This window comes from Meriones unguiculatus, chromosome 2, assembly GCF_030254825.1.
Source record: "Meriones unguiculatus strain TT.TT164.6M chromosome 2, Bangor_MerUng_6.1, whole genome shotgun sequence".
NCBI classification, from domain to species: Eukaryota; Metazoa; Chordata; class Mammalia; order Rodentia; family Muridae; genus Meriones; species Meriones unguiculatus.
Window position 1 is genome coordinate 97,085,278 of NC_083350.1, and position 20,161 is coordinate 97,105,438.

The 20,161-nt window shown below is 39.6% G+C and overlaps 1 protein-coding gene across 6 annotated transcripts in view; it reads right to left on the minus strand.

Moving 5' to 3' along the window:
- Ano4 (anoctamin 4) overlaps positions 1 to 20,161 on the minus strand; it is a 400,373-nt gene that overhangs the window by 163,164 nt on the left and 217,048 nt on the right. For 5 of the 6 annotated variants that reach the window (XM_060377883.1, XM_060377881.1, XM_060377886.1 and 2 more), the window contains one exon: positions 6,547 to 6,651. The exons of the other annotated variant lie outside the window; for it this stretch is intronic. In XM_060377883.1, coding sequence (XP_060233866.1) covers positions 6,547 to 6,651 — 105 coding nt within the window. The remainder of the gene's footprint in view (positions 1 to 6,546; positions 6,652 to 20,161) is intronic. 6 annotated transcript variants of the gene reach the window in all.

A 20,161-nucleotide genomic window follows, 5' to 3' on the forward strand; every position in this document is an offset into this window, starting at 1 on the left:
ATGTGATAAGCAGAGTTCAGCGAGAGATTCTGATGAAGGCTCTCAACAGTAGAATGCCAATGGTAGAAGCCGTAGTGATGAGTTTTCAAACAGATATGAAGAGTCTGTGGAAACTGGAGTAAAGACCACCATTGTTTCTGCATAAGTAATTTGCATGAATTGTGCCCATACCTTGAGTCTATATAGGAGGCTGAATGTAAAGGTGAATGACAGATTAATCAGCCAAGCACTAATAGAGTGCTTTGCATATTAGTTTTCAAAAGGCTAAGGTTAGGGACAAATCGTTAAGATGCCCACTTAACATGTCAAAGAGGACCTGGATGCCTGGTTCTCCCTGCAGTCCCTCAGTCCCTACCTGTTATAGGGCCCTCCAGGCTGTTGTATCTGGACCCCTATCCTAAACTTCTCCAGCTCAGGGGCTGAGCTTCCCTTCCTCATGTGTATAATCCAACTACTTTGGTTACCTGTTTCTTTTCTCTACTCTTTAGGCTTCCTGGCTGCTGCACCTGGTTCCTTTCTCTTCATTCCCCTCCGTATCTCCTGACATGGCTTATGGTCATGTCCACTCTAGACTCTCCCAAATGTCCTCCATCTGACTATGTTCTCCCAGGCATCGACAATAAACTTTCTCTTCTATCATACCTAGGAACAGTCATTTCCTTTTCTCTTTTATTTGTTTTTGTCTTCTTCTTCTTTTTTTTTTTTTTCTATTCAGATATCACTGGCTGGCTTTAGCCAAATTTATAGGGAGAATTAGGAGTAAAGGGAAAGAGAGCAGAAATATTTGGAAAAATTAGAGTCTGGCCAGAGATGCACAAACAGAAACAGTGCAGCTAAATCAGGTGCAATTGTTAAAGACATTAGGACTGCCAAGAAGATGCTAGGAGCATTGTACCTGGATAATAGGAAGGACACCCGCAGGCAATTTCAGGCTGGATTCTGATACAGTGGCCAGGAAGAGTAAATGGGGTAACGGCCGTGCTGCTGGGATAGTGCCACAGAGAAGCAAGAAATGTAGGCTGTCAACTGCAGACTCTCAGACATTTAACTCAGCATCTTTATTGTACAAAAAGGCAAAATGGGCATTAAAAAAAAACAAAACAAAACAGAAGGATTGCTTTGAGGACTTGATTGGGATGATGTGTTAGTTTCTCGTTGTTACAGTCAATATCTGACCAAAATCGACTTGGGGGAAGAAAGACTTGCTTGTGGGGGTGGGGAGCTCAAGGCCATGACTCCAGTTTCGGTGTGAAGCTACGGCTGGCCACATTGCAGACGGGAGGCAGTGAGAGATTAATGCTGCTCTGTTTCTTCCTCTTGTTCAGTCTGAGCCACTGACCGTGGGATGGTCACAATCATATTTGGGGTGAGTCTTTCCCTCTCAGCTAACCCTCTCTGGAAGCGCAGTCACGGACACACTCGGTGGAGTAAGGGACCTGCGGGCTGTTCACTCAGTAGCCTTCTCTGTGGAGAATGTACAGCAAAGGGTTGGCCGTGTCTACAGTTCCAGAGCTTGAAGTGAATGTCCCAGGAACAATCAGGGACTGCTGTAGTGTTCAGACTGAGAAATCCCACTCTGCACTAAGGTTCCAACTCTTTGCCTTTAGTGTAAAAGCTAACAAAGAATGGAGGGAAGCACCTCACCCTCCCTGTTGCTGCCCATAGGAACTAGTGTCTGGAAGTCGCCATGGGGCTGCTGTCCATGGAGTACTCGGAGAGGTCCGGATGCCATAGAAATCCATTTTTGGAAAAAAGGAAATATTTAATTTAGTCCTCTTTCCCACTTGGCAAATTTTCTGTAGCCTCAGCAGACACTAAAATCCTTATTAGAGTATATGCAACTAAGCATGTCATCAGTAGAACACTGTGACCAGGTACACGCTCCAAAGACAAAGGGGAGGGGTCCTCTGCAGTGTGTCATTGTTGCTCTTGATGTCTTCATCTTTAACTACAGGGCAGGTTTTAGGAACAAAGATAAATATTCTTATATACAAACTTACATTATCTCCTTCAGGAGAAAAATAAGCCTTACGTTACAAAGGTAACCATTTTTCAAAAAATCTATATATATTTTAAGTAAAATTAAATATTTTAAGTCCACACATCGTTCTATGCTAGGGACTGGGGCTGAGGCACTGGACACTGTGGGTATAGATTCTTGCCCTTGAAGAGCTCACTGTCCATTCCAAGTAGGAGCAAGGCTTCTTTCTCCATGGCCTGAACCTCGCAGAGATGCTGTTTATTCAGACCATGTGATCATGGATTTCATCACCTCCCTTAAACGTTTTTCTAAAATAGAAAATATTTGGTAATTATCTACATGGTAGAGTTCTGCAATTGGGCTCATGAAGTGAGGAAGAGAGCCAAAATACTCTGGGAAGTCAATTAAAAATAATGGGGGGCGGGGGGAGTGGGAGGGCAACAATTGCCTGCCACACACATCAGGGATCTGCACCAGTGCCAAACTGAGTAAGAGCTGTGTGAACAGAGGGGGCAGCAAGGAGACTGGAAGGGGGGTAGATGGATTTATTCCCATTGGAGGGCAAGGCACTGTCGATTCTCTACCATAGATATTAGGCACTCAGCTCAAAACAAAGACTTAGCAACAGAAAATCAAGAGACTCATACAGCAATCAAGCAAGAGTCAAGGGCCTCAAGTTTCCTGGGAGAAACACCAGATTTGGGGTCTGAGTCAACCATCCCACTCAAAAACAGATTTTCAACAATTTCTTCTTTCTGTTCCAACCTAGGACAGGGACAGGGACAGGGACAGGGAAGAGAAATCAGAGGGTCAGGGATATCCTGATCCTCTCATCAGGAGGGCTGAGGCTGTCTGTCTGCAATGAGAAAGCTAATGATCCTGCCCACCAAATATTTACAATTACTTCTCTAGGGGAAATCATCGGGGGTGTCAAACACCAGCAACTCCTAATTCTCTAAGGAGAAGAGAGCACCAGTGTATTGCAAGGATGATGATCAGAGTAAGTAATTATGAGTTGTGAGCCCTGTGTTTGTTGAACACTCATCTAGTTGTGGGTGGTAGAGGTATGAGCATGAGGAGGCATGCCTGCAAAGCCTTTACTCACACTCCAGGCAAGAGGTTGGCACTGGGGAACAGTGTTATAAAAGCAATGAAGCTGTTTGAGAAATAATCTAAAAGGAAGCAAGGGGTTTAAAAAAAATCAAAGAACTTGATTCATCGCTCTTTAGTTTTCTGAATGGATCAGGACCGCCTCGTGTTGCCACTGTAACAAAAGAGCACTTTTATCTTAGTACTTTGCATTGGAGACAAAACCAGGTGAAATTACAGGTCACAGAGGAAGACATGACAGCATAATCCCGAGGCCTACATCTGCTCTGCAGAGCACCAGTTCATTATGCTATTTTTGTCATAAATTGCAGATTATTACATCTGAAACAGCAGATTCTAAAAGCGTTGCACACTGACCTCAAAGCACCACTAGGAGGCAAAAAAAGGGACACCTCTAGGAGCAATTTAGTACAGAAAAAAAGGAAAAGATGGTTTGTGTCTCGATTTTAACACCACTGTTTATAATAAATCAATTCTTATGTTTGCACGGTGTTTTCTGCCATGCAGAAGACTGACATTGGAACTAGCAAATAGGAGATGCTCAAGGTTCATATAAGAAAATAATAAATCAGCTAACAGCCAAGAATATATTGACCGTTTTATATATACATATATATACATCTATGTTCCTTGAGAATTGTGTATGTTTTACATATTCACACCCCAGTTTCCTCTGAGCTCTGCCCTCCTTCCCCACCCACTTAACTTGTGTCCTCTTTTATTTATTGTTTTAAACCCACTCGCTACAATCTGTACCGCCCATATATTCTTGATGTGCGCCTTCCAGTGGTGCAAGGTGGATATACCCGAGGCTCCGATCCTTGAGAAAACCAAATCTTCTCCCAGCTCCTGACAATTGCCAATAGCTCTTCCGCTGTGGCTGAGACTTTCCTGCTGACCACCCCTCTCCATGCTGGGAAAGTTACCGTTCTTATTCTAATTGTCTTAATGATGTTGTTTTAAAATATTGGCTCTTTAGAATTATGGATTAAGAATCTTCTGCAGGAAGTGGGAGGCACAGAGAGGCAAGGAGGCTTCAGTTTTACGAAACCCTCTCCTCCCCCTGTTCCACTCACTGCACCAGAAGCTATGTTGTATATGCATCTGACTCCGATGGAGAGTTAACAGGAAGTTAACCATTCCCCTCCTGCTCTTTTACGCAAACATTAAGCCCTTGGAAGCTCCTGCTCTCAGAGAGAAACTTTTGGCATCATTAGATGATTAGAAAGACTGCTAGAGCAGGAATTTGAAGGTCTGGCCTCTCAGGAAGAGGGCATGAATCTTCTGGAACTGGAGTATGGACAGTTGTGAGCCACCCTGTGGGTGCTGGGAACCACACTCGCTCTTCTGTAACAAGTGCTGTTAACTGTAGAACCATCTTTCCAGTGACGATGGAAAGATCTTGCCATGATCTTCCTTCATACTTTATACAGTACTCACAAATTTGTATTCTTCGATTCATAAGAGATATTCATACAGAGACAAGCATTTTAAAGTAGCAAACAGCTAACAGCATTAGACAAACACATCTTTTTTTATTTAAAATTTTTTAATTTTTATTAATTTGCCATCCCTGTTGTAGTCCCTTCCCTCCACTCATCCCGGTCCCACCATTCCTCCTTGTTTCCCCTATCCCTCCTCACCTACTCTTCATTGAAGAAGAGCTCCCTCTGAGCATCCACCCCAGCATCAGGAGTTCATCTTCTTCCTCTGTGGTCTGTTGAGGTCTGTGAGTTGTTGTATGATTTTACTATACTATGTGACTAAAATCCATTTAAAAGTGAGTACATACTATCTGTGTCTTAATGGGTCTGGGTTACCTCAATCAGGATAATCTTTTTTAGTTCTGTCTATTTGCCTCCATATTTCATGGTTTCTTTGTTTTTAATAATTGAGTCATATTCCATTGTGTAGATGTACCACAGTTTCTTTATCCAGTCTTCAGTTGAGGGAAATCTAGGTTGTTTTGAGATTCTGGCTATTACAAACAAATTTGCTATTAACAGAGTTGGGCAAGTGACAAACACATCTTTAATTGATGTCTACTAATAACTAATTAGTGTAAAAAATACTTCTTCATGAACTATTTTTTTTATTTTGATGCAAGTTAATTCAGTCCTAAAAACACAACGATTAAGTTTATCTCCAGCATTTACATGGAGCCAAATTTTGTCAGTGAAAACGTTTTTTAAAATTCATTGTGAATTGTACAGTCTATCATCTTTCATAACAATGAAATAATTGTATAATTTTATCACTTTCTATGAAAAGTCATTTTCTGTCCCTTGTCTATTAATTTGGTTTTTCATCCTCCTGGGGAATTTTTTCTTTTTTTATTCACTAACTAATATGAAGGATTGACCATCCAGAACAAATAATTGGTCCTTGTATATTCTTAATTAAAACCTTTTCTTTCTAATGTAGCTTAATCTTCATCTCAATATGTTTAAATTCGGAACAGAACATATTCTGTTGAGGGGTGAAATGAGGTCTACAGCTGCCTCCATTCTAATCTGACATCTAACAGTTGTCCGAATTCTTTGTTAATTTTACCATTGCCCACTATCTGGCATAAAACACTAAACCATTCCTCATCTCATAAAATCAAGAAAACAGTACATTGGTGGGGAAATGACTGTAAAATAATGAGAAGCATTCATAAGAAACTTAGCCTGAACAGCTCAGAAGTACAGCCCTAGCTTGATATTTGCAAAGCCCCAGGACAACACCCCTCCCCCAACACACACACACACACACACAAATGTAATGTCTCTAATTCAAACATAGAAACATAACTGCAGTTGCTTTTCCTGAAATGCTTTTCAATTGTCAACCTTCAAGTTCAGCCTCAGATGGCAGTAACTGGTACAATTGTCTAGACTTTGCTCTGAAACAAATGACGTCACTTGCTCAGGGCTTACTGTGTAATTACGCAAATGTGTTGATCAAATATGATTCTGAGTGACAGTTACTGAAGACAAAGTGTAAGAAGAGCCCTCTCACTGATGATATGCGTAGTCACTGCTGGGACATGGCTCTTCATCAATCACTCCAAGACAACATGCTTCTGATTTGGGCTTAGCGGGTAAACATGCAACTTCTTGCATTTGAGCACAGGAACAATATTTGGAATTTTTAAATGATTGTTTATTGCTTATAATTGTTCTAAACCTAAAACATTTTAAATATTTCTTACAATATAATAATATTGTAAAAATACAGAATATACATAATATTCAGACTTCTCCAAAGACTGCAATGTGGATCAGTTTCACAAATTAACCCCAATTACATAGTCTCTTCCCAAAATTATTTTGTACAATGTCTCTTTTACGACATAGATTGATTTTTTTTTTTTTTAGTTTTGAAGCACCTAAGCTGCCAATTCTTTCCCCCTTTCCCAATATTATAGCTCTTTTTTCCTCTTGTGAATTTAAAACTTGAGTGAAACTTACTTTCTTGTATTGCATTAAGAATCTCTGAAAAGTCCACATCACTCTTTGGGCCGTCGGGCTGTATTTGCATATCCAGCTGGTGGCCTTGCAAATCCACTCCACCTTCTAGAGAAATGAAAGATAGCCATAGAGTTTGCACCATTTTACAGGAGGGCCCAACATTAGGCACCCCCAAGAAGAGACATCAACATCTACAATGAGCAGCTAGTTGGCTTGTTATTGATCCCGTTGTTGGGCTTCAGATTAGGGTAAGCATTTGAAGTGCCTTTTTAACTAGGTTCTCCAAGCATCCCTCAGTTATAGGGCATGGCAAGCACACCCCACTCTCTATCCTTAACTTTCCAGCCCAGGGGTGGGGGGGTTCCTCTCCCCGAGAGGCTCTTCAGTATGTAAACCAGGCTTTTTGGTTACCTTCTTTCTCTCTGTCTGCATCTCTTTCCCACCCCCTCTGTGCGCACATTTTCTCTCTCCCTCCTGTTTTCCTGTCCACCCCCTGCATGGCAGCCTCTCTGGCTCCATTCCTTGCTTGGGACCAGTGAACTAAGAGCTGCTCCCTATAAACTTGCACTTAAATACAGCTTTTTCTTGAATTAGCTTATTTCACCTGTGGAAGAATGTTTACCACCCACCTCTTAGACAACAAATTTCAGAAGGGAAAAAAGAGAAAGACATACAATCTCATCACTCTTTATGTATCAAAAATGTTCTCACTGAAAAATAAAACAACTAACTACTTTAAATAACACAACATGCTTCTCAGCATTTACTTACATTTTCTTTGTTACAACAAAATCTTAGCTTCCAATCAAGGAAATTTAAAATTATTCTCATCTTCTCTGTGTAAATAAAATGTAGCATTTAACAAAACACTAGGATGCCATTCTCTTCAAAATTATCCTGATTTGTTCCTGTGGAAGGATTTGCTGTCATAATATGACAGAAAACTGGGTATCCATATTTTTCTGCTCACAGTGAGATTTCTCTGCTGCAACATTTACTCTAACTGTTACAAAGTAACTAAGCCTCTTGTGGGACCGTTGTGCTAATAGGTCATCTGAGTGTGTTCTGAAGAAAGAAGACTTTTCTCTGCTACTCTACATACCCACAGAGCACTTAGGCCAGAAACCAAACAAACAAACAAACAAACAAAAAAAAAAACAAAACAGGAGACCAAGAAGTAGCTTTATCATTAAGAATGCCTTTTCTTTTCTTTTTAATATTCTTCTCTCATATAATACATCTCTCTCATACAGTCCTTACTACAGCTTTCCCTCCCTCCACTCTTCCCTGTTTTCCCTGCATCATCCCTCCCCCCCCATCCACTCTTCCTCTATCTCCCCTCAGACATCAACCAAATGTGCCATAAGATACAATCAAGAGCAGGCTCAAACCTTCACATCAAGGCTGGGCGAGAGAAAAGGAGGAAAGAGGTCCCAAGAGTACGCAAAAGAGTCAGAGACACCCCTACTTCCATTGTCAGGAGCCACACAACCATACATACATGCAGAGGACTTAGCACAGACCCATGCAGGCTCCATGATTTCCACTTCAGTCTCTGTGAGCCCCTATGAGCCCTGCTTAGTTGATTCTTCAGGCTGCACTCTCTCTTTGTTCTGACCCCTCTGGATCCTACAGTGCCTCCTCCCCTTCTTCCTCTGGGTTCCCAGAGCTCTGGGGCGAGAGACTGAGGTAGACATGGCTGGAGAAATGGCTCAGCCATTAAAAGCTAGGCTCACAACCAAATAATGTTTTTTCATAAGAGCACATTTAATTTTCAGAATCTACAAATTCTAAAATACACAGGTAACATAATGAGCAAAATGAACACGCCTTAGCATGCAATGTGTGTTTTACAGAAACAATCTTTTTATATCTATAGACTGATAGATGATAGATATTATATATATTTCAGTTATATCTCCAAAACTATTTTAATAAGAAGTCCTAGCTACTGTCTTACATGAATGTTCATGAGTTACTTAATACAGCAGAAAGTTTACTTAATACAGCAGAAAGTAAGCCTTGGGAGAGAGGTGACATTGCATACTGCGGCCTCAGCTCTCAGAAGAGTGCCTCATACTGAGCCTGCCCTCAGCCAGTGTGAGTTGGATGAAGGAGTGAAGCCATGCAGTGATTATGAGACACAGTGAGTTAAAGCAAAGGTAATGCCAGCATCGAAATTTTGATTAGCAACCCTGAAACTTTCTAGTTCTTAGTCTCCTCATCTATAAAACAGGGTTCATGAATACAACCTCATAATGTAACAAAGGATTAAAGAACTAACATATGAGAGCTCTTAGCTGTCACAGTCAATATTCAGTAAAGGGGTCATTTGTGTTATCATATGGGGTCATATGGCGGTCATATGTTATCATCCATAGTAATTTATTATGGCAATACTGTCGCCTATGCAAAGAATTTCTACAAATCAAATAGCAGGGTTTCTAGTGTACATTCCCATAACTGTCTGGAACTACTGTGTGTGTGTGTGTGTGTGTGTGTGTGTGTGTGTGTGTGTGTGTTTTGGAATTGCTATTTAATACTACAGACGCTGCAATGAACTTTTCAGGTTCGTGTGTGTAATTGCTTTGCTGCAATTAACTGGCTCAAGTTACCCGTGGGATAGCTTCTCAGGACAAATAAACACACTTCCTGCTATCCCACAATTAAAACAACACATTCATATTTTCCTTCCATGGTCAGCTACTTTAAATGGTCAGAGAAACGTTTTCATGTTTTTCAGTCTACACTTTGTTTTATTTGTGGTCAAATACCTCTCACTGAAGACAGCAAAATAACAATTCAGTACTGTCCATTTGCATGGAGACCACCAACAATTCAGGCATAGATAAAATATCCTAAGTATAATACAAAGAGGACACATTAATATGACTAAGAAGGACAGCAACAAAACATTCCAATGAGTACAGAAGTTACCTACAAAAAATTAAATTATCAAATTTTAATCTTTGTGTTCTGCTTTTTATAAACAAACATACAACATGTTTAAAGACATAGAAAAATTTTAGACAGGTCCAGTGAAAGATGATAGTTATTTCAACTTTAGAATTCAAGGCTAACAGCAAAGACTACAAATACTAAATCATAGCTATTATTCATTTGGAAAGAGGTTCTAAATAAATGCAACTTTAAAAAAACTGTATGTTCAAAATGGTTCCAAATTGCAAAAGGTAATGCTCTCTTCATGGTGTAAACTTAAATCATACTTGGAACCATATTATTAGGCCTCTAACAATTATTAGGCATAATATTAGGCATTGTTCCCTTCAGCTCTAGAACACACGTGGTATAAAATGATAAGGTGAGCGCTCCACAGCGCACCATTCATTCCAGCTCCACATGATGAAGAATTTCCTAACGAAAGCAACCAGAGCACGAGAATGCTTTCCAAGTAAGTTTTGAAAGTGATTGTCTCCAGCTTCAGCATGCATTGCCTGACAGCCAATGACGTCAATATACAAAATGCAATATGTTCACCTGTGTTTATTTGTTTATTTACTTGTTTATTGTTACTCACATGGTTTTCATATAATTACTACAACATTAAAAATTCAAGACCCTTGTTACAGGCACATTTGTGCCTTTAACATGGGATAAAAATAATAGAGCATGGAAATATCCATGAGGCAAGATGGGAAGAAAAGACAGATTCAAACCAAATATTTTTTCAGATTACTATTTTATGTGTATGAGTGTTTTTCTGATTGCATGTCTGTGAACCAAATGTGTGCATGGTGCCTGAGGAGGCCAGAGCAGAGCCTTGGGTCCTTGGAATAGATGTTTCAAATGGATGTAAGCAGGCACGTAAATACTGGGAGTGTAGCTGTGTTCTCTGTCAGAGCCACAAGTACTCTTAACTGCTGAGCTGTCCCTCCAGCTCCTCAAATGAAGTACTTTTAAAAATATAATAAACATTCAACCAAATACAACACTATGGAGACTAAATTAGTTAAAGAGAGGAAATATTCCTCAAAAATGTGAGAAAAACTGAACAATTTTAACAAACTAAAATGCTGTGAAGTCTGTAATATCTCCAGATTTGGCTTTTATGTGTCATAGGCTTGATGGATAGAAGTGTGGTTCTATTTCAACTCTTAGTTATGGTTCTTCTGCTTGAGTCAAGTCAAACACAGGCCAACAAAAGCATCTTTGTAATGGTCTTCACATTTAATAAAAGGTCGTTAGCTGGACAAACACATGTTAAAATTTACTTCAGATTTGGATCTAGCTTGGATTTTAGCTCAATGCTCATATAAAGAGCAACAAAAACTGAACTTCGTGATTGGTAACTTCTTAATTAGTGAACAGTCAATGGAATGGCTTTCCCAGCACGCAGCTACTGTCTAAAGATAGTCCTCTCTACTGTCAAGGCCCATCCCATTCTCTGTTTCATAAAGATTTTTCTGATATGTGATTACAGTGTTTCCCTCTACTGAGCCCGTGAAGCTATTTATTTTTTATATTATCTCTAATGTATGTTTACTATAAAAATAAGGTTCATAGCACAGAATGAAGACTGCAGAAGATGTGGGAAACACTACTTCTCTTCATCTAGATTTGTTCCATCAATGGGGCTGTAATGCGCTGTAACCTCAAAGCACAACCTTTACCTCCTACAATACCCAGGACAAGGCACTGACTGCAGCTGGCGCTCACTTGAGGCCTTTTAACTGCAATTTTATCTCATCAACACCAATAACAGTTACAGCCTGGACGAAGCTCCAATTTTCCTACCTAATCCACAAGATATAAGAAAATGCGGTAAGGATGCCTGCTACTTAAAAAAGAAAAAAGGAAGGGAAAATGGTATCTTGACAGGTTGTATATAGACAGCTGTGAAAGATATATAAAAAAGCATCTGTTTTTACTTTGTCTATAAAATCTTTTTTTTCATTTATATTTGTGAGAGCATACATATATACACATGTATACACAAGTATATAGAAAATTAGGGGCGTAGATATGAACATAGTTCACTATATATAAATAAAGCGTGTATCTATAATGTATATCTGATATACTATATAATATATGCATACACACAGATATATGTACATATAAATATATAATGAATTGTGTTCGTATCTACACCCCTAATTCCCTATGCAAACTTTGCACAAACACTGCAACACCCCCTTTGAACTTTACAGCTTATGTGTGTATGTGTGTATGTATGTATGTGTGTATATTTACTTATTTGCAAACACAGTAATAATTATCAGTACTGCCCGTATGCGCACGAATGTGCGTTCCCTGCTTCATGGTAAACATTCCGGTGGCCATATCCTCAATAAAGAATGATTCCCACTTTCTCAGTTACTTCTGCTGTTAATATCTCCTCAGTAGGGGTGGGCCTGGAGACCACCTACCCTGTACATGTCAGTATGCGGGCGGCCTGATTTCTGTGCTGTGAGCACAGATGGTATCAGATCACAGGTGTGGTAACCATATTGTATCCACAAGACAGCATTTCACAGCAGTCATCCCCGTTCTTTCAACCTTCTGCTTTCTGAATCTTGGTGGTGGCAGATTCAATGTTGACTGATATTTCCATAAGGCTTTTCCATGCATCCTTCATTTTGATTAATCCACCCATAACCCTCTTCTCTCCCCTAGCCCACACTCTCTATCCCTGCTTAATCTTGTAGTCCTTAGTATTCCCCTCCTTATTTCTTTTCAATGTGTCCTCTTATCCTTCAACTTGTTTTCAGTTGAGCTGTGAGATAGCAGGCTTCATATGACTTTTCGTGTCCCCTTCATCCTCTGGTTCCTCTATATCCCCAATCCCGTCCGTGCTTGACAGCGCCCTCCCAGGAATGCTACCTCACTCACTCCTGTCCTCCATCTTTTACTGTGTTCTGTCCTCTCCCCACACCAAAAGTCCCATTGTACTTCCCTAGTTTCCACTCATGTTCCAAGTTAACTGCAGAAAACAAAAGATTTAAATTGGGAACTGCATATGAGTGAGAAGAGACAGCATTTGCATTTCTTGGCCTGAGTTACCTCACTCCAGATAATTCCTTCCAGTTGCATCAATTTAGCTATGAATTCCATGAGCTCACTTTTCTCTGCAGCTGAGTAAAATCCCATTGTGTGTGTGTGTGTGTTGTGTGTGTGTATGTGTGTGTGTGTATCATGTTTTACTAACCCATTCATCTGTTGATGGGCATCTACCTTCTTCCATTTCTAGCTATTGTGAACAGTGGTGCAATGAACATGGATTCTTACGTGTTTCTGTAGTAGGATATAATGTATCATGATCATATGCCAAGGAATGGCATGTCTGGGTCACATGCCAGTTCTATTTCTGGTTTGTAAGAAACTTCCAAACTGGTTTCCAAAATGGGTACACTAGTGTATTCTCTGACCAGTAGACTATAATTGTTTGCCTTTCAACATATAATGACAGCATTTGCTATTTGAACTTTTGATGACAGCTATTCTAACTGGGGTGAGGTAGAATCTTATTTTTAAGCATATTATTATTATTTGGCACCTCATTCTTTTAAACCTTAGGCTTGTTTATAGTGTTTAGCAATTCAATTTTCTTTTAAAAATAAGGTATAAAAGATACTTTTTAAAAAGTATTACACTGTGAATTTTAATTTCTGGTTTTTCCTAGGGGTCTAATAATAATACTTGAGTTTGGATAAAAGTATACATTTTAGACTGATAAATGATAAAGCACAAGTTTTCAGAAATACACTGGCTTATCAAGCACCAGGCTCTTAAAACAGTCACATCAAAAATGTCTAGTTAGTTGTTAACTTTAAAAAAATGATATTGTGAAATGTTTTCCTAAAGTTTGCATACATTTTAAAAATTACTTTTTTATTTTTAAAACTATAATTTTTTTCCTTCCCTTTCCTCCTTCCAAACTCTTCCATATACTCCTGCTTGATTTCTTTCAAACTCATGGCCCCTTTTTTCACTAATTATTTTACACACACACACACACACACACACACACACACACAAACTCCTAAATACAACCTGTTCAGTTTTTAGGTTCTTTTGTTAAGTGTTCACACACACACACACACACACACACACACACACACACACTCCTAATTCTGCTCAGTCTGTATAATGTTATTTATATATATGCTTTCATGGCTGACCATTTAGCATGGCAAGATACAAAATTATTACTCAATAATTAGTGGTCTTCCTGTATATCAACAAGCAAACTGAAAAAGAAACTAAGAAAACAATCCTATTCACAGTAGCCACACACGACAAAATAAAATACCCCCCAAATAAACAGATACCCAACTCTCATCAAAAACACTTCTTTTTGCAACAGGAGATCATTACAGAAAAGTAATCACGTGGAGAGTTGTGAAGTCCAGTCTAATGGACACATCTTCAGTACACCTCCCCTACCTCAGGCTCAGGGAAGGACAAAGGCTGGAAAGGTCCTAAGAGTCAGAGGATCAGGGAGTTTCCTGTGAGGCCATGTCTCCTAGGAATGTCGGAAGTTACCCCACAGAGTCTCGCCAGCACAGCTGCCTAGACAAGGACAGCGTGAATGGGGAAAGCCCAGGGAGTCTCAATCCCACAAAGAACCACAGACAACTAAGGGATGCTGAGAGCCTGAGGCACTTAAAGTACTCAAAATACTTTTAATCTGCATTTTCCTGATGCCCAAGAACTCTGGGCACTTCGTAAAGTGTGTCCTAATCATATGCATTTATTCTTTTTTGAGACTTTGTTTTTTTTTCTTTTCAGTTCCATAGCCCAGTTTTAATTAGGTTGTTTATTTTCTTAATGTTTTTGTTTTTTGAGTTCTTTCTGTCAAATGAATGGCTAGCAAAGATTGTCTCCCATCCTGGGGGCTACCTATTCACTCACTTAACAATTTCCTTTGTTGTATAGAAGCTTTTTAAATCCACTTGACCACACTTATCAAAGGACAGTTTTATTTCTGGTGCTACCAAGTCATTCTGAAAGACTTTAGCTGTGCACATTAGTTGAAGCATGTGTCCTAATTTTTCTTCTAGCAATTTCAAGGTACCAGATCTTATGCTGGGGTCTTTGGCCCACTTGGAGTTGAGTCTTGTGCATGCCAAGAGAACAGGATCTAGTATTCTTTCTGTTGAGATCCAATTTTCCCAGCACCATTTATCCAGAATGCTGTTTTTTGTTTGTTTTTGGTTTTTTTGTTTGTTTGTTTGTTTTTTTCAATGTGCATTTTTTATGTCTTTCTCAGAAATCAAGTGACTGTACTTGCTCGGATTTGTAAGTGGGTCCTCAATTCTACCCCATTGTTGTAGGTTTTTATGGGCCAGTAGCATGCTGTTTTTACCACTATGGGTCTGTACTATAGTTTGAAATCAGGCATGGTGATGCTGAGCCTAGAACAGGAGGTTTTTGTTCAGGATTGCTTTACTACCTTTACTAAACCTAAATCTCATCAGGTAATGACTACAATTTCAAAGTGCCAAGGGGCTTATACTGAAAACCAGAATCTGTCTTTTCTGCAGTCATCTTCCTCTTCCCCTAAATTATCAATTTATGAGTTGCGTACAGGCGCGTGTAGGTAGTATATGTATGTGTATGTACATAAACATATATCCCACTGTTACTTTTTTCTTTTTGAAATTTAGAAAAATATTTAAAAATAATTTTATAATAGAGTAAAATTGCAAAGGTCAAAGTCTGACCTTTTATGAGAACTGCTAGAGTTTTTAATTTCTTTAACATAGCAGGTTTCTTTATAACATTCTTATATATAGTTTTAATTGACTCTCCCTAACCTCTTGTTCCTCATCTCTCTGTCCCAAATCCCCCTTAAACCCTCCCATGCCTGAGAGTCCCCTTTTCTTTCATATCACATGTATTGTATTACCCTTTCTACCTTCTCCCTTGATGCCTCTTTTTTATCCTCTTAGAGATTCCCCTCTAGGTTTCACTCATCCTCACCTAAATATAAAACTACAAAAAAAAAGCACTAAGATATGCATTTGAGAAAGACAGAGCATGTGCTGTTTTTCTTTATAACCTGGGTTACCTCACTTGCTATAATATTCTCTACCACATTAATTTCCTTCCAATTCCATGATTTCATTTTTATGTAGAGTGGCATAAAATTGTATATGTCCCATATTTTCATGTCTTCCATTCACTTATAGACATCTAGACTGATTCTATTTCCTTACAGCTGTGAATACAGCAACAATAACATGGATGGGCCAGCATCCTGTGGTAAGCCAGAGAGTTCTTTCGTACTATGCCTAGGAGTAGTATAGCTTAATGGTGTGGTAGTTTTATTTTCAGTTGTATTTTATTTGTTTGTTTGTGTTTTGTTTTGTTTTTGAAACAGCCAAACCAATTTCCATAGTGGCTACAGAAGTTTATAATTCCACCAGCACTGAATACGGGTTCAGTTTCCCTCACATACTCACAAGCATTTGCTGGCCCTTGTTTTCTTGATGAAATACATTCTGACATTTTTGTTTCACTTTGTTTGCTTTGTTTGGTATCTATGACTGACTAGCCAGAACTCACTATGTAGAACAGGCTGGCCTTGAACTTGTAACAGTTCTCGTGCCTGTTTCCTGAATAATATAATTAAAGGAATCTACCATCACACCAATCTTCTGCTCTAGGAAAATACCTCAACAAATAAGCATAGGTAAATACTTTCTAAGATACCCTAATAGACCAGAAAATAATAGCAATAATTTATAAATGGAATTGCATGGCATTAACAGGTCTAGGGGGAAAAAGGACAATCACTCAGAGTGAAGAGACAGCTCACTGAATAAAAGGAAAAATTTGCAAGTTATACATCTAGTGAGCGATCAGTACTCAGTATGTAAAGAACTAAAGCAAGCACCAAGCAAGTAGGTAATTCAAACAGTTAATGGTCAAATGAATTGAACAGATCATTCTCAAAAAAAGTGAGATATGAATGGCCAATAAAGTGAACACTGACCATAATATATTGTCCTAGCCATCAGGACAATGCAAACTAAAACTACCCTGAGAGTCCATCTCTCTCCCCATTCCTGGCCAGACACTTTTTCCTGCCCCCGAGACCCTTTTCCTTCTACTGGGTTGCCTCACCCAACCTTATATGAAGGTTTACACCTAGCGTTGTTGCATCTTGTTATGCTGCTGATATCACTGAGAGACCTGCTCTTTTCTGAAGGGAAATGGAGGCTCAGTGGATCTGGGGGAGAGGCTGCAGTTGGAATGTATTGTATGAGAGAAGAATAAAGAAAGAAAAAAGATACAACATCACTGGCTGAAATATGGAAATTAGAATCTCTACACATTATTGGAAGCAATATGCATTAATGCAGTACTATGGAAACTAGCAGACATTAATCAGAACACTGAAGACAGAACTACTATATGATCCACCGTACTACCCCTTGATGTGCACATGAAGGAATGCTAGTCAGTGTAGAAAAAGAGACATCTGTAGGCCTGTATTTAATGCTGCAGTACTCCTAATGGCCTAGGTATACCCACAGCTTAGTTGACATCTATAGATGCATGGAGAAAGAAAGTGTGGCATAGACACACAGTGTGAATTTGTAGGAAAATGGCTAAAACTCGAGGCTGTCATGCTAAGAGGAACAGTCCAGACTTAGAAAACAAATATTACAAGTAATTGTGGTGATGATACTTGCTTTTTTGCCCAATGCCGGAATGCTAGTGAATTTAGGTATGCCCTGGTTACTCGCATGCCTCGCTGGGTGCCTGTGCCCGTTGATGCCCCTCACGCTATGACTCTCTTCAGACAGAAAAGGGATCTTGGAACTACAGCCACCACTGTTACTGCCATCTCATTGGCGGCTGTTGGAGCTACCACCGCGGCATTAGCCATGAGTCATACTGGGCAGACTGCTCAGACCCTGAATAATCTTTTAGCCAATGTAGCTCATGCTTTAGATGTACAAAAAGGAATTAATGTTCAACTAAAAGGAGGCTTGATGGTGTTCAATCAGAGGATTGACCTCGTGCAGGAGCAAATTGATACCCTATGGCAAATGGCTCAACTTGGCTGTCAATGAAAATATGCTGGACTTTGAGTCACTAGCATACAATATGAGAATTTTTCCCGTGCTGCAAATCTGTCTAAACAATTGTCTAGCTATATTTTAGGTAATTGTACTGAAGAATTCGATACTATGATGGAGCAGCTGAGAGTGGCCATTGTTACCGAAAATTCTACCAGAGTGGATGCAGGACTAGCCACAGGATTATCATCATGGATTGCTGCAGCCATGAATCATCTGAAGGAATGGGCGGGCATGGGAGCGTTAGCAGGCCTTCTGGTGTTGGTCTCCTTGGTTTGCCTGTGGTGTATATACAAGATTAGAGTCTCACAACAGCATAATGCAGCCATGATCATTCAGGCCTTTACAGCCATTGAAGCAGGACAGTCTCCCCAAGCATGGTTGGCTACCATAAAAAGCTAAAATGTTACGCTCAGGATGCGAGGCTAAGCACTGCACTCAGGGTCAGCCGCTTTGGACCCAGAGAAGAGCATGTCTGATTGCATGCGGGTTGATGCCCCAGGTCCCGCCTCTGAGAAAAAGGTATCGGACGGGTCTGATGCTCTTTGGGTGGATGACACCTAAATGAACATTGGTACAAAGTCCCAATTTATTTCTAATATCAGGGATCAGACCTCTACTCTTGCCTGATGCGTCTAAAACAAAAAGGGGGAACTGTAGAGAGCTGCGTAATGCTGCGCCTTAAAGATGGAGCTGGTTTCCGCCTTCCACCTTCCCGATGGTGAGTGCTCTCTGTCACAAACAATTCCACATTTGGCTAAGGCTGAGGATCTGGCTTGCTTCCGTGTATGTGGATCTATCTGCATTGCCCACGAGGCACGCTGGGGTTGACTACCCAGAGGCTATTTTAAGCTGTGGGCTGGCTTTCCCCAGGGTCAGAAGATTGTTCAAGGTTCCTGAATAAACTGCATTGAGAAGAAAAAAAAAAAAAAAAGATCAGAAAGAAGGAGAGGAGGACCTCCCCTATCAGTGCTTGGGGAGAGGCATGCATGCAGAAAGGGGGGGAGGGTGGGACCGGAAGGGGAGGAGGGAAGGGCTTATGGGGGGATACAAAAGGAATAAAGTGTAATTAATAAAAGTTAAATAAAAAATTTTAAAAAAAATTAAAAAAAAGAAAACAAATATTACATTGTTTTCTCTCATTATGCAGACCCTAGTTTTTAAAATATGCAAAAGAAGCCAGGTGCTTTGGTGCACACCTGTAATCCCAGCACTCAGGGAAGCAGGGGCAGACAGATCTGTGTGAGCTGGAGGCCAGCCTGGCCTACAGAGCAAGTCTAGGACAGCCAAAGCTACACAGAGAAACCCTGTCTCAAAAACAAACAAACAAAAAATATGCAAAAGATGTTAAAGTAGAAAGAGGGATATTTGGTATAAAAAAGGGCTAGAAAGTATGAGAGCTGGTCAAGTGAGAGTAATAAGTGGATGAGGATAATAAAGGTTCACAATAGACCTGTATTAAGAGGTCACCGCAAAAACTGTTGGTTTGTATAATATGTGAATGTTAATAATAAAGTAAAATAACAACTTCCTTGCTCATAAAGGGGAAAGTACTGAAAGATGGTCATGACGTACATTCTCTACAGCGGAAGATTTACTTTTCTAATTATGTTTAATTTAAGCTATTGCTAAAAGCTTTTATGATATAATAGAATTTGATCAAATGGAAAGAACAGCTCATATTAAAAGTGAAATAAAGTCTCACAAATCAAATCCTACCTTCTCTATGCAGCACAAATGATAAGCAATGTGTAAAGTGAACAAAGCGAGGAGGACAAATGCTATTTTCTATGATGGTTTCTGCATAATAAATAATGCTGGATCTGAGCTATTCTCTCACTCTTTTTACAATATAAAGATAAAATTGGTAGTTGATGTCAAGAAGTATGTTCAATAAATATCTCCAAGAACATTTGGTTTTCTTTACAGAATAGGTGAGCAGTGATATTTCAAAATTTAAACTTAGTATCTAAAATAAATCCTTATGTAGAATGGTTTTGAATTTAATAGGGAGCAAAGATGCCACATTTTGAATTGAGAGTTTGGACTTGAGCCCTTGTAGGTGAGTCATGTAGTCTTTTAACAGCATAAAGTTGGAGGAGAGCAGCATGGGAGTAGAACAAAAACATTCTGTCCTTTCACTTGGTCACTATGTCAGTCAGAGCTGAGGGGAGATCTTGGAAAAAGAAAGAAAAGAAAGGAATTCAAACCTTCTGGAGGATCTGGGATCAAAAACTAGACATGTGTGTAAGGCTATGCCACTGGTCCCTCCTCCTGATCCTTTCTAGTACTCATCACCAAGACCATTTAGTATGCCACAATCTGAAATGCATCCATAACGGAGGGTGCATCACAGTGCTTGGTGAAGCATGACCAAACCGTGTGCATCTCCAGTATTAGCGTTATATAACTACAAATGTGGTAGTATCCTAAGGTCATCAGTAGAAATGATCAGTTGGGTCACCCATATTAATCACTATGAAGCCAAAGTTGTTCCCTCAAATGATTAGCACTGAGTAGACCTTTACAATCAAAGTGGACTTGAGACATGCTGGGAAACT